Source organism: Desarmillaria tabescens (assembly GCF_030435595.1).
Source record: "Desarmillaria tabescens strain CCBAS 213 chromosome Unknown EV420scaffold_12, whole genome shotgun sequence".
Classification (NCBI taxonomy): domain Eukaryota; kingdom Fungi; phylum Basidiomycota; class Agaricomycetes; order Agaricales; family Physalacriaceae; genus Desarmillaria; species Desarmillaria tabescens.
The window spans coordinates 161,802-187,345 of record NW_026848311.1 but is presented as its reverse complement, the minus strand read 5'-3'; the positions used below and the strand labels follow the sequence as shown (position 1 = coordinate 187,345).

General features: G+C 46.0%; 8 protein-coding genes across 8 annotated transcripts; 4 read left to right on the top strand and 4 right to left on the bottom strand.

Moving 5' to 3' along the window:
- Nucleotides 1-608: 608 nt before the first annotated feature.
- On the bottom strand, nt 609-1,598 carry EV420DRAFT_1478219 (uncharacterized protein; the record flags this gene model as incomplete). The annotated part of the gene is made up of 6 exons (XM_060469470.1): nt 609-788; nt 815-922; nt 973-1,109; nt 1,242-1,398; nt 1,427-1,473; nt 1,565-1,598. The coding sequence occupies 6 exons, from the start codon at nt 1,596-1,598 to the stop codon at nt 609-611; spliced, it is 663 nt and encodes a 220-aa protein (XP_060332471.1).
- Nucleotides 1,599-2,939: 1,341 nt separating this feature from the next.
- EV420DRAFT_1331981 (major facilitator superfamily domain-containing protein) lies at nt 2,940-5,169 on the top strand. Its single transcript, XM_060468818.1, has 11 exons — nt 2,940-3,334; nt 3,391-3,468; nt 3,527-3,644; nt 3,697-3,798; nt 3,844-3,964; nt 4,019-4,071; nt 4,120-4,390; nt 4,453-4,576; nt 4,628-4,736; nt 4,791-4,849; nt 4,909-5,169. The coding sequence occupies exons 1-11, from the start codon at nt 3,106-3,108 to the stop codon at nt 5,151-5,153; spliced, it is 1,509 nt and encodes a 502-aa protein (XP_060332470.1). The 5' UTR covers nt 2,940-3,105; the 3' UTR covers nt 5,154-5,169.
- A 115-nt stretch (nt 5,170-5,284) lies between these two features.
- EV420DRAFT_1532126 (uncharacterized protein) lies at nt 5,285-6,232 on the bottom strand. Its single transcript, XM_060472712.1, has 3 exons — nt 5,891-6,232; nt 5,658-5,836; nt 5,285-5,608 (listed from the first exon to the last, which is right to left on the bottom strand). Exons 1-3 carry the CDS (start codon nt 6,206-6,208, stop codon nt 5,344-5,346), a joined length of 762 nt encoding a protein of 253 aa, XP_060332469.1. The 5' UTR covers nt 6,209-6,232; the 3' UTR covers nt 5,285-5,343.
- Nucleotides 6,233-6,353: 121 nt separating this feature from the next.
- EV420DRAFT_1746731 (uncharacterized protein) lies at nt 6,354-7,466 on the top strand (the record flags this gene model as incomplete). The annotated part of the gene is made up of 5 exons (XM_060480172.1): nt 6,354-6,516; nt 6,566-6,730; nt 6,792-6,861; nt 6,915-7,033; nt 7,343-7,466. Exons 2-5 carry the CDS (start codon nt 6,714-6,716, stop codon nt 7,464-7,466), a joined length of 330 nt encoding a protein of 109 aa, XP_060332468.1. The 5' UTR covers nt 6,354-6,516; nt 6,566-6,713.
- Nucleotides 7,467-8,398: 932 nt separating this feature from the next.
- EV420DRAFT_1306341 (laccase lcc5) lies at nt 8,399-10,948 on the top strand (the record flags this gene model as incomplete). The annotated part of the gene is made up of 20 exons (XM_060468490.1): nt 8,399-8,575; nt 8,627-8,695; nt 8,754-8,901; nt 8,949-9,035; nt 9,086-9,146; nt 9,196-9,231; nt 9,281-9,337; nt 9,389-9,457; nt 9,509-9,576; nt 9,632-9,651; nt 9,704-9,734; nt 9,785-9,930; nt 9,985-10,005; nt 10,054-10,114; nt 10,177-10,352; nt 10,413-10,433; nt 10,482-10,630; nt 10,688-10,711; nt 10,774-10,835; nt 10,893-10,948. The coding sequence occupies 20 exons, from the start codon at nt 8,399-8,401 to the stop codon at nt 10,946-10,948; spliced, it is 1,539 nt and encodes a 512-aa protein (XP_060332467.1).
- A 251-nt stretch (nt 10,949-11,199) lies between these two features.
- Nucleotides 11,200-12,479, bottom strand: EV420DRAFT_1670608 (alcohol dehydrogenase superfamily protein; the record flags this gene model as incomplete). The annotated part of the gene is made up of 5 exons (XM_060479052.1): nt 12,065-12,479; nt 11,863-12,011; nt 11,628-11,811; nt 11,412-11,581; nt 11,200-11,356 (listed from the first exon to the last, which is right to left on the bottom strand). The coding sequence occupies exons 1-5, from the start codon at nt 12,461-12,463 to the stop codon at nt 11,200-11,202; spliced, it is 1,059 nt and encodes a 352-aa protein (XP_060332466.1). The 5' UTR covers nt 12,464-12,479.
- A 6,801-nt stretch (nt 12,480-19,280) lies between these two features.
- EV420DRAFT_1478212 (uncharacterized protein) lies at nt 19,281-19,635 on the bottom strand (the record flags this gene model as incomplete). Its single annotated transcript, XM_060469469.1, has 2 exons — nt 19,281-19,393; nt 19,443-19,635. The coding sequence occupies 2 exons, from the start codon at nt 19,633-19,635 to the stop codon at nt 19,281-19,283; spliced, it is 306 nt and encodes a 101-aa protein (XP_060332465.1).
- Nucleotides 19,636-24,755: 5,120 nt separating this feature from the next.
- On the top strand, nt 24,756-25,300 carry EV420DRAFT_1640974 (uncharacterized protein; the record flags this gene model as incomplete). The annotated part of the gene is made up of 3 exons (XM_060477172.1): nt 24,756-24,783; nt 24,849-25,007; nt 25,056-25,300. 3 exons carry the CDS (start codon nt 24,756-24,758, stop codon nt 25,298-25,300), a joined length of 432 nt encoding a protein of 143 aa, XP_060332464.1.
- Nucleotides 25,301-25,544: the final 244 nt, after the last annotated feature.

Here is a 25,544-nt window from a genome sequence, read left to right as displayed (position 1 = left end):
TTTCCGGGAGGAAATGTGCCGTCTGGGCGCATTATTACCTTCCCAGAATCTACATAGCACTCCACAGCGAAGTGCTGTACAGTCGGGTTCGCCGGTATTGCTCCTCACATCTTGCTGTCCTCGAAAAATGTGTTGATTTTGAGGAGAATCGGCCCTAGAAATGAGTCAGTACGTAGCAGCTCGGGAAGGAAACTGGTGGGTTACAATGGATGATTCGACGAGCTCACACCGTCAGAGATGTCGTCTCCTTGCGGCCTCAAGTTTTCAAAATCTGAGGCTTGATATCGATGCTGTGGAAACGGAGGGACCTCATACCTACGAGGGATTATGGTTCTCGACAACTGGGACCTCGATATTGAGATTCATGGAAGGACGATGCACTCAATAGATCCATATTTGCGATGCAATACTGACGGGACAAGAGAGTGAACAGTCCATAATAATAGTCTGAAAGAGAAAGCCGACAAAGAGAAAGACAAAGCGAAAAAGAATCCGGCGGTAACAGGATCCTGAAGCGTAAAGCCAGGTACTGAGGGTCATTGTCGTTTTCGTTAGAACACATTAATACGAATGACCGTCATTGACTGACATAAGAATTTGCGGTAAGATCAATGCCGATAATGCCGAATTATGCCTAGGTTGCCGAAACAGGATGACGTATATTCCCGGGGAAACATCGGAGGTAATGAAAATGCACCGCCACCGAAACCCTCAGACTGCATAAGACCGAGACCTGTATACACAGGACTCGGAACCCGCCGTCTCTCTTGGCCTTGCCCGCCGGACACCTAGACGTCGTCTCAACGTGAAATACTGGATTTCCAGGAGAAGAACCCTGCTCCTGAGAGTGAACAAGGCATGCGTTAGTCGAAGTCCCTGCCAAGGGAGGAAGGAATCTCGCGTCGATCGGGGGAGTCGATCTCTGCGGAGAATCAGTACCCCTAAATGTGCGTGAGGTGTAAGAGGACCTACCACTCTTCCAGTGTGCTGCTTCATCCATCCCACAGCCTCACAACCCTCCACACATCCGTAATCCCGCTCCCCGGACGACGATACGCTGTCTCTGGGAAAATTCGGACCTTCCAACCCAAAGGCATGCTCGTCTTGGACTTGCGTAATCGACAATTTAGGTGTACAATCGTCGTGTGAGTCTTGGAAGTGCAGAGAGGAGGCGATAGAGGCCGTGCTGTAGAGGGGAGGTAGTTAATGAGATGTATTACCGAGTGCAGAAATAGACTCACTACTCAATCTGCGCAAGTCCTCCGTGCTCCACACTGTTGAAGTCCTCCATATCAGAATGAGTTTACTCGCGGCAGGGCAATTTTTTTCGGAGACTGCGATGTTCATCTTGAGCTTGTGATAGGTTGAAAAGCCGGCTAAATCAAAGGTGAAGATCATCTAAAGTATCAAGGCACAATTGACTCACATTATGTTGAACTATCAATCGACAGCTTGAGAGTGCTTCGGAATCATCTTGAAGGCTCGTAGATGCAACGGAGGAAGGAGGAGAACAATAGAAAAAAGTGCATGATGGCGAGAGAAGAAAAGGACAAGTCCGACTTACCAGCGGCAAGCCAAATTTGGTCACTAACGCCCATCTCCCCGGACTTGTGGATACCGACGACCGTGCTCTACGACGTGCAACACGTGCACATCAAGACGATCCCAGCATAAATGAGGGTTCAAAGACATGATATTTGGGGGATGGAGTGAAGGTGAGGGATTAAAAGAGGGCTGACGTGCCGCAGACTCACCCTTCTTTTATGTAGCATCCACATTCGCAAGGAAGGGCAACATTCATATAGTTTCAGCATGGCCGAATACATGCCGTCTGCCATTTCAGCCAAGATTGTGTTTTAAAATTATAATATACATTAATGCCACCATATTTTGACGTGAATCATTACAGACCTCATTATCGGTCATCTGCGCCAAGCTAAGCTACAGATAAAGAAACGGGAGAAGATCAAGGAAGAAATCAAGGTGGTGGCGGTGGCGGTGGAGATCTATTTTTGCACAATTGTGTGACCAAGGATGCTAAAAATATAATCCGCAGTAGGTACCAATTTTCATTCAGAGATTGGCTACAGAATACTACAGATCAGTCTCTGATTTCAAGAAACCATTTTTGGTGTGGATGGGGAGCATGAGGGCGCAAACTAGCGCTGGCTGGGCGGCGGCAGAGGCTAGCCCAGCCAGCGCAGGGCCAGTCAGTCCTTGTAGAGAAGTCAATTCAAAGTTAATTGATTAGTAGTTTACTCTCATGGCAGGTATTATTATATTACTGGTGGACTGCTATTGCAGTCTGGTCACTAATCGGTAGGGTATTAGAGCCTGCTATCTGTGTACTCATTGAAAGACATCGCGCTAATGATGATATTTACCATCAATCCCAGAGCCTGATAACACTGAAAACACTCCACATACCATTTGTATTTCTGCAAAACTGCCGTTCAACAGCTTCAGCTTCAAATATCGAATACACCCTCTTCTCCAGCCATATTTTTCTCAAGCCAGTGTACTGAGAAAGTAGCGCATCATCGGCGGGGATGACTTATTTAATTTGGACTCGACGACAGTCAAGAATTTAGAGTCAAAACAAGTCCAATTAGTCCTTACGGTTTACGGATCTGTCTGTAAATTATATTACAAATTTCATGCCATTGTTGATTTAACTCCGCACCATCTGTAAATCCTGTCGGAAAGTTACTCCCACTCAGAAACTGCAGCCGAAGGGTTTGATCTTTCCTATCTCGTTCCATCTATCCCTCGTCTCGTTGAGATATGTCTACCTTGGATCTTCCCAACGACTGCTTTTATCACTCAGTACCCTGATCATACTACGGTCCTCCAGATCATTTCCTCATCGAGCCTAGCAAAAATGAAGAATAATCATTCTTATACTACGAGTCTACGACTGGTAGTTTATCCTACTTCCTAAACTCTCCGGTCCTATCTTAGACGTACCGATCGCATTGCCTGCCTTGCGCCTGCCTTGGTTATGGTATTATCGTCTACAATAGAGTAGCCAAGGATCTTCTCCTCCTTTCCAGCGCTTTTCAGATAAAAGGAGCGTTTTTTCTCTCCAGATACTTGGAATTGACAATGCCCCCGTCCTTGGACTCGAAGCTTGACCACAAAGACTACTCGGATATCGAGTCCAAAGTCCCCGACGTTGCTTATGGTCTCGATGGAGAACCCAGTCATAACATCGAGGATTATTACAGGTTCGATCCCAAGGTGGAGCGGAGGGTCGTTCGGAAGCTCGATACGAGACTTATGCCGCTCATCTTCTGCATGTACGTCTTCAACGCCATCGACAGGTCAAATTTAGGTGAGTGGTTGGTGGGTACGCAGTGTGTAAATTCGTTGATGTGTAACGTCTACCAGGCAATGCAAAGACGGACGGACTGGAGAGCGACTTACACTTCCATGGGAATGACTATTCGATTATGCTTTCATTGTTTTGTGCGTGACTTTTCTCGGGCTGTACGTTAATCTACCATCTGACTGAACTTTTTTTTAGACATACCATTCTGCACCCTTACCATCCCGGCGATCGCACTCTCAAAGAAGATCGGGGCCAAAGTGGCGCTCCCACTCTATATGTTCACTTTTGGCGGAATATGTATGGCAAACGCTGCGTACGTCATCTTGGACGACTTTGGTTTACGTCTCTCATTCCTCGCCGTTTAGGGTCAAGAACTTTGCTGGCTTTCTGATGGTGCGGCTATTCCTTGGTGCAGCAGAATCTGGGTTTGCTGTCACCATCGTCTGGTATCTGACTACTTTTTACACGTATGTTTCCCTTTTTTATCTCGTGCATATCTAATACATTACTAGGCGTGGTGAACTTGGAAAGCGTGTCGCCATGTTCTATTCAGCGCTTGCTTTTGCGGGCGGATTCTCTGGGCTGATCGCATACGGGGTGTTCCAGCCGGATATCCGTCTTTATGGTTGGCAGGTACATGAATATATTTTCCTGATTCGCCCGCTCACCACCTACCTTTCATAACAGCTACTCTTCCTCGTCGAAGGCGCTGGAACTGTCTTCTTTTCCATCTTGGCAATGTATGCTACCTCGTCCATTTTCCTGGTGTATTCTTGACATGTTCACAGATTCATCCTACCCGCTAATATCGACTCGACGCCCTTTTTCTCGTCAGAGGAAAAGCATGTTGCACGGATACGTATTCTCCGTGACTCATCTGCAGTCATCAACCCAAAGTTCACCTCTCAAGCGTTCTTCGCTCCCCTCAAGGACTGGAAGCTCTATGTCTGGGCGTTGATCGCCATCGGTTATGGAGTATCTGCTGTCTCGACTGGGATATTTCTCCCTCAGATCATTGGACGAATGGGAAAGAGCGAGTTGACGACGAATCTGCTCACCGTACGAACTATCCTTGACCTTTTTATCATTAGGGATTTGCTGACCGAGCGTCACATATATAGGTCGCACCCAACTTTGTCGGTGGGTTTGGTATGCTACTCACAGCAGCCTCGTCGGATTATTTCCGAGAACGGTCGTTGCATATGGCTGGTGCGATGACTGTAACGATGATCGGCTTCATCATCCGTGCGTTCATCTTCCCTTCTCATATTATGCGTCCTATTTATTGGTGTTTAGTTTATGTTGTTGATGTATCGAATACTGGTATTCAGTACTTCGGTTCCTTCCTATTGTGTCTTGGAGCGTTCACGCCTTCGGCCATGTTCCAATCATGGCATAATTGCAAGTAAGTAAATGTTATTTAGGTTGTGGGTGTCAACTGATCAGGTTACCTCTGCAGCGATGCATCCGAAGTTGGACGCGGTTTCCGTACGGCACTCATGGCTTTCTTCGTAAATTGTGCGTCTCTTTCTTTATAATATAATTCTTCTTCGACGCGGCTTAATCTGTGCGCGTAGCTTCTGGTCTTATTGCTTCCAATATCTTCACGGCGAAAGAAGAGCCCTACTACAACACCGCCCTCGTAGTCAACTTTAGCTTCCTCGCTGTGGGCATAAGCATCGTTCTCAGCTTGCGTACGTATATGATGGTTGACAATAGGCGGAGGAACACGGCTCAAGGTGTGAACTGGTCGAGCAAAGACGTGCCGACGGCGGCGCTCGCTGTCGGCGTGGCGAGCCCAGAGTTTAGGCATTTCCTTTAACGAAGGACGTTGGTTGTCTTTAATGATCTCAGGAGTATGATTCCATTTTATGTCTTTGACGGCACGTAATACGAATTTACGACCACTGTGGGTATTTTACATGTAGTAGTGAAAATGTACAAGATCAATATGATGATTTATCTACAAGCATAAGGTAAATTGAAGCAAGAAGAAAAGACAAGGACAAGCTTTAGTGGTTAACGGTGACAGTAACCTTTTGCCCAGGGATACCCAAAGGATGAGAATTATCGTCCTCTGCGACGACAGTGATCCTACCTGAGCAAGGGCCCTCTGGCGATTTGGACTTTGAAGAAACAACCCAAGAGCTTAAGTCGCTTGCCCTACGCTTCAACGGCTCCTGTTCCTTCGACGGCTCTTTCGACTGGCACTTGCACTTGAAGATACGCGTATAGGTGCCGGGAAGATGTATCCCGTTAAAAATATTCTCGAAGCGGCTAAAGATGTTGTCAGACCGCGCTCGCACCAGCAAGATGAGCGACATACTCGAATCTGAGTCCCGCAAAGGAAAGAAGATCTTTCGACACAAGCTTGGTACGTTTCTGGTGATCGATGGATTCGACAGAAATGATGGAATGGCAGGCTTTCACGAGCTTTGGTTGGGCTTTCACGAGCTTGTAAAGGTCGGACGCCGTTTGGACAACGAAGGTTCCGCTGACTCCTTTCTGGAAGAAAAAAAGTAAATAAGAAGCTACGAGAGAGGCGAGGGAAACACGTACAGAGACCACGGGGTCCTGTACTGAGTCCGTTACTTGTACCTCCCGTAAAATTTGTCTGACCCTTTTCTTCTTCGCATTCGCATCCAATACGACATCCTCAGCCTTCCTTTTCATCCCAACAACATCTTTAATAGCCATTATTTGCTTCTTTCGTTCGGTGGCGCGTCTTCTCTGGTATTCCCGTTTCTTGGTTAGACATAGCTCACACGATTTATAGAGTGCATCGTTGGGCATTGGCTTTTTGCACGAGGCGCAGAATCGACTGCTGGCAGAGATTTGGGGAGCACCCGAAGAAACATCGAGCATCTCGACATCCATGATGGTGATGATGAAAGAGTGGGCTCGTGCAGTGTCGTGGAAAAAAACCGTAACGGACGCGTCTGTAACGGCACGTGATTGTGACGCCTTGATCAACATCTGTGCCGGCCCGGGGAAGCGGAACTGCGTCGCCCTTCCTCTCTTTCAAACGCCGACGAACCGAGCTTCAAGAACTAAGAGAATGGACCACTATTTTTCTGCTCATATTTTGTCTGCCATCTCCACCAGTTGGATACTGTAGATATGTGATCTACCAAACACTACAACAAGAAGTTCAAAATATTACCAAGGCATCTCGAAGTCTTTGGGTATCACCTCTCCGCCGCAATGATCTCTTCCTGTCTGATGAAGATACAGGTTCTTCTGTTTTTAACTCCCCTCTGGCGGGCCTCCTGGGCAGCATCACGATTCCGATATCAAACAATGAGGGGCCAGGTTTTGGCACTCCTCTATTGGGAAACATGTATTATTTTACGTCTATTGAATCTTGGTTAACTGCCACGCAATGAGCAGAAAAATATGGTAAGGCAATTTTTTCCCTTACGCCTCGCCAGTTCGTCAGAGTTTATAACTAACTTTTCAGGTGGCCTGTGAGACTCCGAAGGTCCAAGGAATTATATCTTCGGTTTTGGAAGGAGGTTCGTACGTTTGCAGTACGTTTTAAAATAGCATACGGCCTTTTCTGTTCTGACTACTTTCGTACTAGACGCTGCCCAGGCGCAGACTTGGTTTAGTTGTCCATTTGGTTGCTCCTCTCCTCGACGATCGCGACTTTAGATCTGGGGAAGACCCAGTACAAGTCAAGTGTAACATTTCTTTCCTCAGGTAAGCCTGTCATCTCTTTTGTCTGTCCGAACTAAAGCGAACCTATGGTCTAGGGTGCCAAATAGGCCGTCTTGCGATATTAGGCCGAGATCTGAGAAAATAAAAGCCTTGATGGAAGTCGGTCAAGTTTAAAGTGGAGCGTCTCGAAGACTCCGAGTCGTTTGTTCATATGCCGTCCTTTTCAATTGTAACATTTACTCACCATTTCCCCTTTACATCATTGCCTCCTCGGCATCACTGTGGGTGATTGAATTCGAATTGAATTGGCTATTCGTTCAGAATATGTGCCAATTCAACGCTGTAGTATAGGATCCCCTTGGCTGAATTCAAGGGGCTGAAGTACAGGCTCGACTCCAGATCCTTTTTGCGAATATCGGTCCCAGTTGGTCCGGCAGCGGTAGACTCGGAGGTCCCCTGGTGCCTAGAACATTGAACATTGAACGTGGCAATAAACACGCTTGGCGTGATCGCCGAGGAAGCACTCATCTGACCCGACAAATATTCGGGGCACTTGGGATCCGATGGTCGAGAATTCCTATCTTGGACTTGAGGATCTTTCCCTGATCTTGCGAATAATAGCGAAGCTCGCGCTGAGGCCCACGGAAGCCTCGTCTCCGAAATCAAACGTGTTTTTTTTTTTCTATCAGCCTTCTCTCCCGCAGCAGGTGTCAATGTACATTTACATGGATGCTGGAAACCGGATCCTTGGTGGGTCATCGTATTCTATACTTAAAAATTTTCGATGTCATTCAACGGGTAGCGCATCTTTAGCTGTGCGATACCCGCAGACCTACAGGTGCTTTGTTCCTGCCGAGCCATGATGTAGTGTCATTGATCATCATGATCAGTCGGAGAATGGTGAATGGCGCTCACCATTTCGTTATCATCATGATTCCCTGCACACAAGATGGACACTGATATCCCGGTATCGGTACCTACTGCAACCTGAACTCGGTAGACGTAAGATGATTTCTCAAAGCCTTGATTGTATCATATTCGTTCAGCATGCGTTCTGCCATCCGGCTGTTGTTGATCACGGCCCAAAGCTGCTCTGGTTGTCTGTATTTATCAGTGTATCAAGGTTAGTAGACTCCATAGAATCTGACTCTTGGTTTGCTATGGCTTGAAGTTGGATTTAGGCAGCAGACCATTCCCTTGAAGGCGTCTTTGTCGATATCAAGGTACGACAGCGCATTTCCGGGCTGAGCGCCCACCCGCACACTTGTTTCGTTCCTTCAGGTTCCGCAGCAAGAAAACGGCAGCCTGTGTGACGGAGTAGCAGAGCTTCAGCCGAAACTCGCTTCTCTTCAGGGTATAAATCTTGGCACAATAGCCTCGTTCATTCCCCAGCCTTCTCATCTAGACATGGCTTTCACGCTCGCTACTCTTGCTACACTCATTTTCATTGCTCTTGTTCAAGCGCAGATTGGGCCGACGGGCGATCTCGTCATTAGCAACGTCGAGGTCTCCCCGGATGGTTATTCTCGTACCACCGCACTCGCCAATGGCGTCGTTGACAGGGGACTCATTACTGGCACCAAGGTAACGGCATCCAGAACGGAAGTTTCGTACGTCTCTGAAGTGCCATACTAGGGCGACGTCTTCGAAATAAACGTTGTTAATAACCTGACGGACAACACCATTCTGCAGAGTACCTCTATTGTAAGTACTTATTTCCTTTGGCATTTTATCCTTTGCTTATCCCTTCCTATGATGTTAGCATTGGCATGGTCTCCTGATGAAAGGCAGCGGATGGGCTGATGGTTCTGCTTTTGTCAGCCAATGTCCCATAGCGAAGGGAGACTCTTTCATGTATATCTTCGACTCCGCAGACCAGGCCGGAACATTTTGGTACCACTCTCATCTATGTAAGCTTCTATGGCCTATCCCTTCCCTAAGCTCATAAGTCAATCAGCGACGCAATACTGCGACGGTCTTAGAGGACCCTTTATTATTTATGACCCTGACGATCCTCATGCGGATTTATATGATGTCGATGATGGTTCGTCTTGTCGGTATCCCATGTTACTACTTTTCGACCGAGTTTTACAGAAACAACGATCTTGTCGCTCTCGGACTGGTATCATACCCCAGCTAAGCAGGTTGGTTTTCCGTGAGTGCTGACTTGTCCATTGCTGTCGCTTCGCCTAACAGCCTCTTAGCACGCCAGACTCTACTCTGATTAACGGACTGGGGCGGTAAGTACTGAATAACGATCTTCAAAATCTTCACTTATTTTCAATTTAGATGGAGTGAAGACCCCACTTCGAACTTGTCTGTGATATCTGTTGAACAGGGAACTCGGTACTGTCTTTCCTTGCAAGCACTCGCGCCGTCGCTGACTTGCTCAAATAGTTACCGCTTCCGTATGATCAACATGGCCTGCGACGCGGACTTCGTTTTCTCGATCGAAGGTCATAATATGTCTGTCCCTTCTTTTGTATCTGTCCGATCAAGACCTTAATGGATGGACAGGACTATAATTGAAGTTGACGGAGTCAATCATGTTCCTTACACTGTTGACGAGATTCAAATTTACGCTGGTACGCGTATATTTCTCGCACCATGAGTTCGTACTTGTATTGACAGGAATTGTAGGCCAACGATATTCTTTCGTCGTAAGATCTGTTCTCCTTCATGTATTCTCTAGAAGCTTACCTACTACAACAGCTCACTGCCGACCAAGCTCCTGGCAATTACTGTACGTTCTCTGGCCTTCACTTCAAATGAAATGTCTTATCTGTCCTCCAGGGATCCGCGCTACGCCAAGTGTAGGCACAGTAGGATTTGCAGGTGGGATAAATTCTGCCATACTTCGTTACTCTGGTGCGGCGGATGAAGAGCCAGAGACGTCAACGATTACCAGCGTACTCAAGATGAACGAGACTGAGTTAGTGGTAAGAGATTTCCCCATTTCACTTGTTCGCACAATCCTTACTTATACCTCATAGCCACTTGAGAATCCCGGAGCAGTAAGTCAGCTCATCCGTATGCATTTGCTATCGCTCATAGTTTCGTAGCCTGGTTTACCAGAAATTGGAGGCGTCGACTATGCGCTAAACCTTGCTTTCGCATTCGTATGTTCAATATTTCCCTGGTTGGTCTTCAGCAGAGTTAACAGCCTTGTCGGCGAAAGACTTCAGCGGGGACGTTTACGGTTAACGGAGCGCAGTTCACTGCTCCCACTACCCCTGTCCTTCTACAAATCCTGAGTGGGGCACAATCCGCGGATGACCTCCTACCCGAGGGTTCCATATTCCCGCTTCCGATGAATGCGACTATCGAGCTGTCGATGCCTGGAGGCGTCGTTGGTGGAGTGGTCAGTTGTCTGCGTGCGCCGCTATGTTCCCTTTTCGCTGATACAATTTTCTTATTCTAGCATCCGTTCCATTTGCACGGGGTTAGTCACATTGTTCCTTGCTCGCGGACTGAAGCTGAGATAAAGTAGCATACCTTTGATGTTGTTCGAAGTGCGGGAAGTCCGGTGTACAACTACGCAAACCCGGTTAGGCGTGATGTCGTCAGCATTGGGACGACGGGCGATAACGTCACCATCCGGTTCACGACCGACAACCCCGGGCCTTGGTTCCTTCATTGGTGTGTTCTCTATTTTGATCCAAATGTCTGTGTGCTGATACTTATTCTGGTTCATAGTCACATTGACTGGCATTTGGAAGCGTGAGTCCAGCGCACTTCATCTCAGGCTCGTGTATACTAACGTGGGGAATATCATCTGCTAGCGGTCTGGCCATTGTTTTCGCAGAAGATACGGGTAACTGGAGTACCACTATTGATCCTACCGGTATGTTTACGCACCCTCGAGGATAGTTGAACGCGATCTCATTCAAACTTATTCCAGATCAATGGGATAATCTCTGCCCAATCTATGATGCTCTCTCTGAAGATGATTTGTAGATCGCTTCAGCTTAGTCCTTCACTAAACAGTTTCTACCTTCCATTCCTTAAATATTTAAACAAATTTATTCTCAGTATATAGTGGCAGATGGACTGGCTTATTTATTCATATTTCGCAATATAGTCCGGTGTTCTTATGTCAGGGCTTACTGTCGTATACGTATTTATATATGATTAAATGGATACTTAAAGTTCCAATCAGTGAGGACTGGAAAAATTGTCAAGAAACGGTTAAATCCTCTTTCTACACATCACGCGGGACCGACACGAATAACTACCTTCCCAACGTGCTTCTGACTCTCCAAGTGCGCGTACGCATCAATCACTTCTTCGAAAGAGAACACCTTGTCGATGACAGGACGCGTCGACTCTGTATGAGCCCGTAACAGCCGGTTCATTGACTTGAACCTAAGGGTTCCACTATAGCAACAGATGATGAGCATGGAAAGGAAAGGAAGCTCACTGTGCAACAGAGCCAATTGCTATGCCTCGCATGAGAATGGTCTTGCTCATGCAAGCTACAATGAAATCCATGGGCGAAATGTTGTTTTGGGCCACAAACCCAATCAAATGAATGCATCCTGCATACCGTGCAGCCGATATGGATTTCTTGAGGGTACCAGATCCTCCGACCTTCGAATGTCAAAATGATATTGGTCAAAGAGAGGAGTACACCTACCTCCAAAACATGGTCGACGCCTCTTCCACCGGTTAGCCTCAGAACTTCCTTGTCCCAGTCGGGAGTCGTGTTGTAGTTGATCGTATGGGTGGCGCCGAGTTTCTTGGCGATGGCTAACTTGGCGTCTGAGGACGATGTTGCTATAACAGTTGCTCCGGAGGCAACGGCAAACTGTAAACCGAAACTGTACAGTACAAGATGAGAAGGAAGAACCGTAACTGAGACCAACACATACATGGACACGCCACCAGTTCCGAGGATAAGTACGCTATCACCTGCTTTAACTGGTTTGGGTCCCATGAGCGCACTGTAAGCCGTGAGCCCAGCACAAGGCAGCGTCGACGCCTCCTCGTAGGATAAATGCTCGGGTATTTTGACCAATGACTGAAAATGCGGATTAATACAACGAGAGGAAGAACGACAAGAAAAGGTAGCACATAATCGTTGAAAGTCCTGTACTCTGTCAACACGCCTTGCTGTCCTGCACTAAGAGTCGAATTAAAGATATCCGCGTCGATGTCTCCGTCTAAATGATCAGTGCAGAAATTGGCACAGACTCTGTCGCCGACTTTCCAGCGCGTCACATCAGAACCGACGGCCACTACTTCCCCGGCCATGTCTGAGCATGGGATAAGATTGTCTGGTATAATGGCTGCTGGATAGTTATTCGAGGCGATGACGAGGTCGCGGTACTGTAGCGAAACAGCATGGACTTTGACGAGGACATGGGTAGCCTTGATAGGCGGAATAGGCGTTGTTTGCAAGGTGAGATTGGTATACGAGCCGAATGTAGGGAAGTAATATGAGCGTGTAGTCATTGGGATCTGATCAGCCATCGTAGCAGCGACAAGAGGTAGAGAGTAGAAAAAGAACGTGCTCAATTTTTATACTTCTTTCGTAGATGATGATGACCTGATTACAACCTCGTCAAATGGTGGCTGGAGAGGGCCTATAAAATACTTTCGGGCCCGTGGAATTGTCAAGCATGGGAACAGCGCCTAGAGGTAGTACTCGCAACATTGGTACCATCCCCGGCTCGCCCTCCCGATCTCGGTTATCTTACTTACTCATACCTTTTTACCGGTCGCTTCGGGAATTGCAATTATCCACGCACTCATTCTCCGAACGTACCGGTAATTTTGGCCTTTACTCATCCAAATTTGATAGCCATATAAAGTTATAAAACTCCCATAGTAACATAACTAAAACCCCTTAGCTAAGTCAGAATAGGCTATGGGACTCGGAGATCTTCACCTAGTACAGTCAAGTCTCCTTTAAATGACTCTAAAAGCTGGTATAGGTGTCAATTGTACTCTAGGGACATAATAACACTCCAGAAAAAGAGTGTCGTACTATGAAACAAGTTAGTATTCAAGTTGCTATCAAAGTCAACTTATTTACGCCAACAGCCAGTACTTATAAGTCTGTCTGGCACGTCATTTTGATGGCGTGTGTGTTGGTAGTAGCGTGAGTAGCGTGGTTCTGGAATACGAAGCTCAGTTGAATCCGAGTTTGAATTGAGCAGTGATTGAAAGATAAACGAAATTGGACAGTTTCCCGGCTACCGGCCCGTGTGACGCGTCGAGTCACGCGACTTTAGGGTGGGCTTCCGAGTTTTCATAGCTAAGCTTTGCACTATAACATCTCACTTTCTTGTAATACAAATTCAGAGAACTAAGGTAATCGCTTCCGATTCTGCTTGTCACGTCGAGTCTTATGCTTCGGTGTCGTTTACAGATTGTCTCAAATTCGATGTCAAACGACGGCTGCTGCCCTACCTGTGGCGCGAGAAACCTTCAAACAATCACCATAACCTCACTTCATACCTCTTGTATTGAACAGCTGCTTTCTATCAACGAACCTCCTCTCGAATTCGAAGAAGCTCCTCTTCGAGATGTTGTGAACCAAGGCACCCAATTGCTATCAGACCTTGACACCAAAATTGCCGATGTCAAGGACCTTCTACTATGGAATACAAGACTGGTATGCTCCGGTTATGACAATAACTGGTATTTATATCTATTTGTATCTACTATACATAGTAATAGGACCTCAGACACATTAGTTGTGCTCTTTTAATACATATACAGAACAATTATTATAAATGCCAATCACTAAAATTTGAATGAATGTATTTTTAACAAATATATTATTGATATAGATCTGTATACACCTTATAAATAAAGTTTGCAGCTTCAGTAAACATTAGAAAACACTATAAGATAGCTGTGATATTATTTTAACAATCTACCTTATTGAGAGATGTTGGAGTATGCTAAGTACAAATAGCTTGAGTTGGTGACTAGTGGGGACTCTGAGATAAGCAGAGAACCTCACAAACATGTAAGGAGCTCAATTGCAAGGTACACTACCATATATACTACTAAAAATAGAATTATACTATAGAAAGGGATGGAACAATAAGTAACGGCCATTGGAAGTGCAGCATATTTGATATCTCGACAAGAGATACTAGAAATCTCCCAAGTACTACAATAATATTATCTGAGCATTCTAGTCTAATATTAAACAAGTAAATGATTATAAAATTTAATATTTTAGGCACCTGTTAAGCCCGCTAAAGCACAGATGTAATAGCTGTTAAAAACGTTTTTTAATGGCTATAACAACTGCAAGGGAGAGGGATATCTATGGTACTTGAATAATTATTGAATAAAGCTGTCCTGCGTGCTCGTAATTATCAAGTCCTCTGGCATGTTTTATCAGCAGGTACGCATGACATAACTGAGCATGCGGACATCATTCCCCCCGAGCATGCGCTCACCGAATTACCTCTGTCATCAGCTGCCCATCAAATTTGCTGTGCCGAGCCTTCTGTTCATCACCCCACACGATGAGCTCAACCATATAGTGTATATACCTCAAATTTCAGCCCAAAATAATAGAAAAATGCGTAATATATAGATTAATTTTGTCCATTATGTTTTTTGACCTAAATAACATCAAGTGGCCTCATGAGATAGGGAAAACTATCAGAAATACGTGGTAAAAAGAGTAATAGGGGGATAGAGGAGACATACCTGGTATTTTACATTTCTAGTGGTTGGGGCGGGTACTCCTGTTAAATAACAGATGATATACATTGTATAATCATGTGTACAAAACTCCATGGCTATCCGAAATTTATTGAAGGAGATATGAGCAGATCATTCTGCAAAACAGGAGGAGCACATCCCCAATTTCGATGTTCCAGTCATCCTATGGTCCTGGGATTATCAGAATCGGATTCCTTGACCCAAAAAACACTAGGAACATCTATCATCCATGGGGGTCATTTTACCCAGATAACATATACAGGCATATGTAGCTATAAGACAAAATGTAAGAACCTCTTGTACTTCGGAGTTTTGACATATTACCCCCATGGATGATAGATGTTCCTAGTGTTTTTTGGGTCAAGGAATCCGATTCTGATAATCCCAGGACCATAGGATGACTGGAACATCGAAATTGGGGATGTGCTCCTCCTGTTTTGCAGAATGATCTGCTCATATCTCCTTCAATAAATTTCGGATAGCCATGGAGTTTTGTACACATGATTATACAATGTATATCATCTGTTATTTAACAGGAGTACCCGCCCCAACCACTAGAAATGTAAAATACCAGGTATGTCTCCTCTATCCCCCTATTACTCTTTTTACCACGTATTTCTGATAGTTTTCCCTATCTCATGAGGCCACTTGATGTTATTTAGGTCAAAAAACATAATGGACAAAATTAATCTATATATTACGCATTTTTCTATTATTTTGGGCTGAAATTTGAGGTATATACACTATATGGTTGAGCTCATCGTGTGGGGTGATGAACAGAAGGCTCGGCACAGCAAATTTGATGGGCAGCTGATGACAGAGGTAATTCGGTGAGCGCATGCTCGGGGGGAATGATGTCCGCATGCTCAGTTATGTCATGCGTACCTGCTGATAAAACATGCCAGAGGACTTGATAATTACGAGCACGCAGGACAGCTTTATTCAATAATTATTCAAGTACCATAGATATCCCTCTCCCTTGCAGTTGTTATAGCCATTAAAAAACGTTTTTAACAGCTATTACATCTGTGCTTTAGCGGGCTTAACAGGTGATTTTAGGCTACAATGCTAAATTCTCTATGCAGTAACAGTTTAAATAGCTATTACAGCTTAGACAAAACTTTGATTATAAACACAATCATATCTCAAACTGTTATAACAAGTATAGTAAACTGAGATATGAAGCTGAATTTTTTTAATTGAATTTCAATAAGGTGTGATGTGACACAGCCCACACTCCTGCCACCGAATAGTTTCCGCCTGAAGGAAATGATTTGCGGAGCTGAAAACGTTTCCGCAAAAGGATTTCCGCTTGGCAAGAACTATAAATAATCATGACATAAAAATTAGAAGAAAATTATACATTTCCTTGAGATTTACCGCTATCGAAAAGCCTAAATTTGGAGCGCTATTTCCATATAGGGGATATTATAACACATTTTCAAATTTCCTTCCTCTTTCTGGTAGATAACTACGACACGTTTCAGCCCCAGTTTCCGTCCGATGTAACTGTATCATTTTAAAAATACATTTTTCTGTGCCTCCGAAATTGTAACTATTCATTATAAGGAAACAAAGGTAGAAATGAATATTTTCAAACTGGCTGAAATAAATCGCGCGCACAAGTGAGGCACTCAATCGCGCAGTCATTGCATCCTTAGTGCACGCATATGCGAGCCCCTGCAGAGGGCACTGAAGCGTCTGACGGGGTTTGATCAGCATCTTGGGAGGCGGTTGCCCGGAATGACAGTTGCTAAGCGCGGCGCAGCAGCGTGTCAACGTGTTGTTTCGTAAGGACAAGGCATTGGTATGTGCGCGATACAGCGATACAGTGACTTTGAATGGAACGACCGTAACACTACAAGAGCGCCTCTCGTTCTCTCTTATAATTGGTGATCTTGTCTTGTAGGCGCCGAGCATGGAGAGGCTTCAGCTTGAGATAGGCTGCTACATGACTCATCTGATAGAGAAAAGGAGGATGCACCATAACCAACCACCCAGCAACACAACCCCCTCCTTAGGTCCATACCCAGCCACCGTCGCTAATGATCCTGCCATAGGCACAGACTGTTACTCGGTCTTTGCCCCACACGTAGACTCCATCCAAAAAGGTCATCGACGGGTCGAAATAGGACAGCGCGTACTGCAGATTATCCATGGAAGAGGAAGCGACACATTTAGAAGAAATGGATCGTGAATATACAGGGACGTCTGGACGCAGTACTGACAGACTATGCACTGGATCAGTAAGTTGAGAATTCGCCATTATATACACCAAAATATGCTCACCAAACTTTCCAGATTCATCAAGCACGTCCAGCAGAGAAAACGGTTCTCCTTCCCCAAGCACCTAGTATTCCGTATGCCCTAGTCGACTCTTCACTGTGTAGAGCTAGCGAGAAAGAGGTTGCCATGTGTGTTCAGGTAGAAATATCGTTGACTGCGCCGGATAATGGCAATGAGAGAGTGAGACTTGAGAGCGATGCACTGACCGAGGACAATGATCATGAAGATCGTTGATTCGCTCACTGTGTGCGTGACCTTCGCTTGCCGTGTCACCATGTTTTAAATAAAGCACCTACGCACCATCTTAGCACATTATGAGGTACACAGAAGAATTCCTGCTAGAATATGAGTACACAAAATATTCTCAATGCTCGAAGCGACGTTACCTGCTGGTGCTGTGGGTTCAATTTTGGCTTTAATAGGAGTTAAGGAATTTTGCCGACGAAGCAGAATTTGATCTCGGATGATCGTGCTGAAGGGCAGCTTGGTCAGCAGCACAGCAGACGCTGCAGCGGGTTGACTGTAATCATGATGGACTGTATACCTTCCAGGCATCCAGCATGTTGCGACAATCGCCAGTATGTATGCTCAGTGCTTCATTCAAATCTCCGTATACTGGAACTCTTGGGAAACTTATCATCGGTGAGTGCGCGAATACAATCCTCAGCACCCGGCTCTGATGTTAGGGTGACCAAGCCTTTTGTAAAGATCCAGATGTTGTACCACACACGTCAAGGAATATAGTATTTATGGACGAGCTGAAGTTACAATGCATGTCCTAATCACAGCTGCGACGACTCTTGGACCCTCTAAAGTGTCGCCAAAATGCACAGGGTATATCTGACCTGGACTCAATTACTCTTTCTGCTACTGAATGCTTGTAAGCAGGATTCGTTTCCATAGAGGGCAAACCCTGGAGTGAGCATACTTTCTCCTTGTCTGACGTTTCTTAAGCTGCTGTCTGTTCGCTCCAGAAATTCATTGGCAACGGGCCGAGGTGTGAACACAACTATGCGAACTTACGGCCATGACAATGAGGGTGGGCCAAAGAATACAAGGCTAAAATTTGTGGAGAGAGTACGTGTCACTTTGTCCTCCGTGCAGTATATATTCTTGTTCATGGGAACGGGCGTTAGGTCAAAGACAAAGATTAGTCTTCGAAGCAATTGAGCATGAATCAAGAGGCCTTAACGATCGGTCTCTTCGGTAGAGGAACTGGACATGGATCTCTCACCCGACCACGGCAAGCTAGGTGTTTAGAATTTTCGCAGGCCATGCCGTCTGAAATCGGTGAAGGAGAACCTTCTCTGTTAAAGAAGGCAGAAACACTGTGAGATGCTTTGCAGCTAATCAGAGTTATGTTAATTTTCTGTTGTATAGTTCTCGCTCGCTGCATACCGTTGACTACAAGCAAACATATCACGGTACGCATTAGCTTTTATGGAGATGCTTTCATGACTGAAGGCTTCAAGAGCAGGGACACACTAATGGCCCTTTTCCCTTCAAGAGATACAAAACAGGATGTGCCTGATGCTAATCTAGGAAACCCTTTCCTCGTATCTAACTCCTTGTGATAAAGGAAAGGAGCGATACTATCGACGGGGGAGGTAAGAGGCCTGAACTGTTAGCTCTGCTTCGTTGTTTTCTGATTACAGCTAGGGGCTCTGCCTCGTCAGATTTCCGAAATTGATACCTACGTCACGTTGGTATCACGTCTGCAAGCCAATGACGGCGAAGAAGCTTGCGACATTGGTGGTAGCGAAGATTGTGGTGAAATCCAAGATGCCTTGTGGATGTGGAGCTGCCCGTCGCCGCCGATCTTTTTAAAGTAGCAAGGTGAATATCAGGCATGTTAATGCTGCCTCATCTACGCAGATGTCATGGATGTGCGCGATCTTCGTCATGTCGACACTCACACAAGCCTCCGCACAAATTCGTGTTGTCATTCTAGCTACAAATGTGTTTTTCAGGATTTTGGGGGTGCTGGTTTGGTCAGTAACATCGACTTGCTTCCAGTACTGGACACGAGGCGTACTTTTTAGGTTCGTGCATTCCTTTTTCTAGTACGGAATGTCCAGCGTTGACTTGGAATTTCAGTTGTTTCGTTATATACTTTGTACAGCCTCAAGAAATCTATTGTCTGTAATCCTCCAAAGTTGCAACCTTGGCCCACCTTCAAGAAAATTCTCACTCTATATACCTGGCGAACGAAATTTATCCCCTGGCATTCAAGAAATTTCCAATCATCGACGTGTCAAATTGACCCTCCCTGCCTTTGTCCAAAGACTCATTGTTCCAGCATCAGCACCCTCTATAAGAACTCTCTGGTGCTATCGTTTTCCGCATCGTATTCTTCTGGCCAAATTATAAAGTCTCGTCCTTGCAGTTGAGATGCCTGCAAATAAAGTCCCTCGGGATCTCGATCTGCCCTGTGACGGTAAGTTAGACTGCACTGGCTTCTCGGTGTACTCACAATGAGTGGACCGGACCCAGGTCTCATCATCATCGAGGGGACCAATGTTGAGTGTATGCAAATTGTGTTCATCTCTGCCGCCATTCGAATCGATTGCAGCATCACCCTCTGCCATCGAGCTCACAGGTTCGGGCTGCGATTTTTTTCTCCCTGTTGAAGTTCCGCCTTCGGTGGCTTCGTGATCACGATCCATAGTCGTATGCACAGGTGCATGTTCGTTTTTCCTCTTCCTAGTTTCAATATTGATGACTGCATCCCCAACAAACGCCGGGCGTCCATATACGCGTCATGTGCGCTCCGCGGATGTTTCTCTCCTGATTTCTCCCAGCTCAACGTAATTTTCGGGCACGTCTAAGAGCATGATTGAGCTTTTGAACGCAACCCACAGAATTAAAGAGCACGCACCTTGTACCAAGCTAACGCCCCAGGCCAAATCCCTACACCAGCGTGCACAGGTTCTATGGTGCAATCCACTCATGCGTCAGATCTCTCGTCCTCCAATCCCTCTCATCCTTCGGCTCACCTCAATACACACAAGATGACTCCCATATTCTGTCGTGATGGGCGTGGTTTCGACGATGAAGGTAATGCTACCGAAGGAGGGCAAGAAAGTCGCACAAGCGACGGTTGATGCTTACAGCGGCAGTAGCGTTGACGTCATGAGCGAGGTGATAGGTTCAGGAGAGTGGGATACTGTTATTTTGTCGTAGAGATGGAGCAGGTAAAGTCACCGCAGAACGTGCCTAATTGATTAGATGACAGAAAAGGCAGCTGTGATAATATTTGATCGCCAGTCTTTACTGTCAGTGTGTAACAATTCTTTCTTATTTGCTACATACAATATAAAACAAAATATATTTTTTCAATTTAACATATTATGGTTCTAAGAAATCCAACCCGACAGATTAGTGCATCACAACATAACTTGAACATCACCAGGAAAAGATGATGGAATCCGTGAGATGCGCGTAACCGGCAGCAAGTCCAGGAGTCCCTTCTGAGATCGATCAAGCTGCGGTTGAGATGTGACTAGAAATCGTACCAAAGATTGTACATCGATGATATCCAGTACAGTCAGAGCCAAAGCAGCGACGCCTTGGTATATAGGAAGGCGCCATTTTCATCGCCGCTTGTACTCCCTTCAGGACGAGCATCGTTGGATGGAGGATAGGCTTGGAATTGCTCTTGTATTTCTTCGCCGTGATGGTGGGATGGATGAAAGAAAGCAGTCCAAGGGATATTAAGTCTGCTGAGTCGCTGTAAGAGAACCGGAGACTCGGCACGATGTGCTCGGTCGGTTGCTTACTCGTTGGACGAGAACAATATATGGGAACAGAACAGGCTCTCTGCAGACCGTACAAGGCACGAAAGTAAGCAGATGGATTGAAGGCAATATAAAGGTCGTTAGAGCAAGCACAATCAGGACAACGTACCTGAATATTGTACACACGGCGGTTCCGAATGGACACAGAACTGTAAAAAGGTATGTTATTGGACATCAATTCCATTATCAAGTCGCAGTGAGGGAGGCTCAACTCGAAATATACGTACACCCAGAGGAATAATAGGAAACCAGGAGAGGACAGACGCGGGGATCTTCAAACAATGCATGATCGATACAAGTGAGAGCCAGCCTTCCGCAGACGAACAGAGATTTGCACGATGGAAGAGAGATATGCAATGTAGAATATAAGACAGTTAGCGAGCAGCAAAAAGGCAAGGTGAAGGTCGTTAGAGTGAACATGAACAGGATAGCGTACTCGATACTTGCGTTCTGCGCACTCAGTAGATCCGAAAGGTCAGAGAACTATAAGACGCGCATTAGCCATAGTATATCGGTTTCACTACCAGATCCACTACCAGGGTAGTCGTGAGGGTGGCTTGTGACCGATACAAGCGAGAGTCGACTGAGGGATATTCAAAGGCACGTGAATGGATAAGTCAAGGCAAAAAATAGATTTATACGTGTGTGCTTAGTGCGAGACAGATAAAGTATATAAATCTTAATAAACACCTATGAATTGGATGATAAACGCAGTCTGCATAGAAGAAAAAATGGACTCACATATACACTATATAAAGGAAACTCTCAGTCCGGTCTTTTAAAAGAGATTCCCAGCCGGGGGTTGCGGGAAGACAAATCTTCAAGGGATCAAGCAGTGTAACATTAGCCTGGCAATTGTTGCGCATTCGAGAGCACGACGACGGCATTTCAGCATATGGCGTATGTATGCGATATCCGCCTCTTTCTGTAGATCCCACCACACCAACAGTGAACCTTCGGAGGAATCGCCATCTCAAAGGGTAAGACCTGCGACAGTGGGAAGCTCAAAGATACAGTCGAACTGTTTAATGTTTGCATCGCATGTGATATCTAAACAGCACAGGTCATTCAGGGGAAGCCAACTGTGTCTGACTGAGCAACACCATGTCACCATGTCCTTAACACTCTTCTTCATATCCGACGGTGGCACCAAAATAAGAATAGATCCCAGGGACGCATTGAACGATTCGCGATTCGTGACTAATATACAAAAGTGCTTTATCTATGGACATATACATCAGAAAATACGCGTGCACAGAGATGGCTACAAGTACCTTAAAAGTAATCATGCATAACGCGCCTCCAACTGACCTCTCTGCTTCGGTACCCATCACAATGACATGTCTACTCAAAGTTCTGATGTTTATCAGATCAAGATCATACTGCAAGGCGACAACATTGAATGCATGTACGTGTCCGCTCAGGACAACGTAAGACGACATAACGGGGTCAGAAATTACCGAAGGCTATAATATACGGATCAATAGAAATTTGTGGTACAACAAAAATGAATAACACCTTTGGACGGAACATATTCGAAGTTGTCCTGATCGTCTGTATGTCTGAATTGCTGACTATGAGCAAATCATTAGAAATTCCGTCCGTTTGTCACTATTGCGTGTCTTCTAGCGTCGACAGTCCCAATCTTCTATGAACAGCGTACCGACAGGTGACTAGAAGTATAATGCGAGCATGACGATACGAATCTTGGCAGGTAGTACCGACCACTAGCATGCTCGAATAGATTGGCAACAACGAAATCATCAGAAGCGGATGGAATGAACAATGTAGATGACGGCCGACACTATCTCACATGTCTAACAATTGATGCAACTGTATCCAAGGTTGAGGCGTGTCTTAAAGGATATAAGTATCATTATGGCATAAAACTTCCTGCGTAGACTCACATTGATGTTCACAGGCATGTCCAGCAAACAACTGGAACCAATCGAAACCCAGGACAACGTCGGTAGACAGATCTCCGTTGACCTCCAGTTCCAACTGACAAGAATGGACGAATAATCTCGTGTTAACACGTAACTCAACTACTCTCCCACTGGGAACGTGTACGACAGCGGAACGGCAAGATTTTGGCCGCTGCAGAGCAATAGAATAGCTATATCGCTCATTCATCCTCCACAATGCACGACAGCATCATTTGCCAAGATAATAAATCTGCGGCACAAAGACATTCACTCTTCCTTGCTCTCCGGACGTCGATAAATGGCGTCGACGCGCAATCCTCTTCCACAGGGCCTCGCACTCAAATAACAAGGCAAAGGTCAGCGATAGTGGTGATGACAAAGAAGGCATGGCGACAGCAACGAGGGAGAAACCCTCAGAGAGTCGCATGCCGGTGGAGGAAACTTGAAGGGCATCGATAAGATTGACATGCCTCGGGGTGTGGACACGTGGCGGAGTAGGGATGATCGGCGGGATCGAAGTGGATCTCGCCTCCCGCGTTGTACGTCCCTCTGCGTCGACGACTGCCCTCTTCACCTTGCTCGCTGAAACGCGGGGCAAAACTCGGTCCCGTCAACGTAGTCCTGGGTTCATGCCATGGCGAGGACGGCGATGAAGGAGAGTTCAACGTGAAGGAGGCGGGGAGAGTGAACGAGCGTGCAGAGGCGCGACATTTCATTTGGGGGCAGATAAATTAATCCGAAATTAGTTAAAAAAAAAAAAAAAGAACGTAACACATACCGTGCATGACCTAGCCCTAACGGAGAACTTCAAAAGCCTAGCAGCGATGACGCTCGCCTCAGAAAAGTCGAGGCTCATGTAGCCGAAATCTTGACATTTGGGCCGTCCCTAAAACCAAGGAGAATGGGTAACTAAGCTCCTGGGAATGAAAGGGAAAGGGAAAAAACTACCAAGATGTAAAAAGAGACACCTGCCACACATCAGGAAACGGAAATCGAGATGGTACGATCTCGATTGATCTTGCTGGTCATCGCCAGTCGCCGTCGTCGACGACAACTGCGCATGTGAGACCGAAAACAATTGCGTCTATAAGAAAGCGTGGTGGCACTTGCTGCGGGGCTTCGACCTCAAACAAACTGGGCTTGAAGGTGGGTTAATATTGACACCCAGGTGAACACTAAAATGCAGTAAATTAAGCAGCTAAACGCGCATACTGAAAAACTAACACTATCCGTCTCAATATTGGCAACGAAGCTATTGGTTTTGGCATTAGTACAAGGTAGTAGTTGGCAGGGATGGTCTGACTCACAACTCTGACAGAGCTCTGGAGAACTCGCGGTTCGTCCCTTGTTATGTCGATACATAGCGCCCCGGTTAATACCAGTCGCGCGCTGACAGCCGAATCACTCGCCGCACGGATCATGATACCCGCACGTGTCCCATTCGGACTTCGAAAGTGCACTGATCAGTGATCGTGTCACTGTGAGTGTCTCACAAGAACTCACAAGATCTGGCCTTGGAAATATGGGTACGCACTTTGCATTTACCTTCAAACCTCGCTCATAAGGCCTTAATAGCGCTGAACGATAACAGCATTAAGTGTACATCTTTCCGGTTGTCCCTGAGCTTTGCATTCACGAGAGCGCCACAATGAATATAAAATGAACCCATGCCATCATGATATACTGGTAAACAAGTGACTATGACTCTGTATCTATCTGACCCACTTATGTTCCAAGTGCGCGTCTTATCCTCGCGTGCATGTGCTTTAGGCTAGTCGGCGAGCTGATCATGATGCCAGTTGGGCAAACCGGGATGCTCTTCTCCTTACGACACATCCATCAGTTTCCTTAGGTTTAGCATCACTCATATTGCAATCACTCCGGCGTTCTATTGCCTGTTACTCTAGGAACTGGGGCCAGCATTCCCGAGCTCGGTGTATATCCTCTTAATCATGATAATGACTGAAACGTGTAATCTCTGCCCCTTGGCTTACTGTACTATCGCTTGGTGACAGACTCGAGTCCTTTTGCGGAACAGCCCGATCCTGCTCTTAGCTCAGATCCATGCATAGTAGGATGGTACGGCGATACGGTCAGTATAATCCAAGGTTTGCTTCATTTGACCTAGATTGATATATTTCTCAATTCCATTCCTAGCGAGGTCACCTGCAAAATGCACCTTTGTCGCGTTCAATACCAATTTTTTGATCTTGACTGTGTATATCGGCTCAGCCATCCACACGTCATCAATTTCCGGCCGGATGACAGATTTTGATATCTCTCAGAATGCGGCTGCCCTCACACTATACGTCCTTGGTAAGATCTCCTATGTTCAACCGTATCGCTGTCTGACGTCTCTTCAAGAACTTCCGAAGATAGATTGTAACCCGGTGTACATAGTAATTATTCCTACTCGTCATCTTCCAGACTCCATTACTGGTCCAGTCATCGGAGGGTTCGCAGCACAGGCCAACGGATGGGGGTGGCTTCACTATGAACTCATCTGGATCGCCGATTTCACACCTATCATCCTTCTTCCACTTCTGCCCGAGACTTACGAGCTAACGATCCGGCTGAAGCGCGCGCAGGAGCTTAGGAAACTCACTTGACTCACAGGGTACTAGTCTGCTATCTACGGGTGCCAGTGTCCGGAATTCGGTGAGAGGACTTGATATAATCCTCTCCATATTCCACCTCTTGTTTTGTATTGCCTCCTCCGGTGCAGGAGGCTGAAGATCGCAGGTCGTTGCTGGCATCTTTACTGCTGATGCATGAGACGGAGACAAATCGAGATCCAATCAAATTTGACTCTGGGGCGTTCCGGACCGGGTATGTAAATTGTTAGTCAATCAA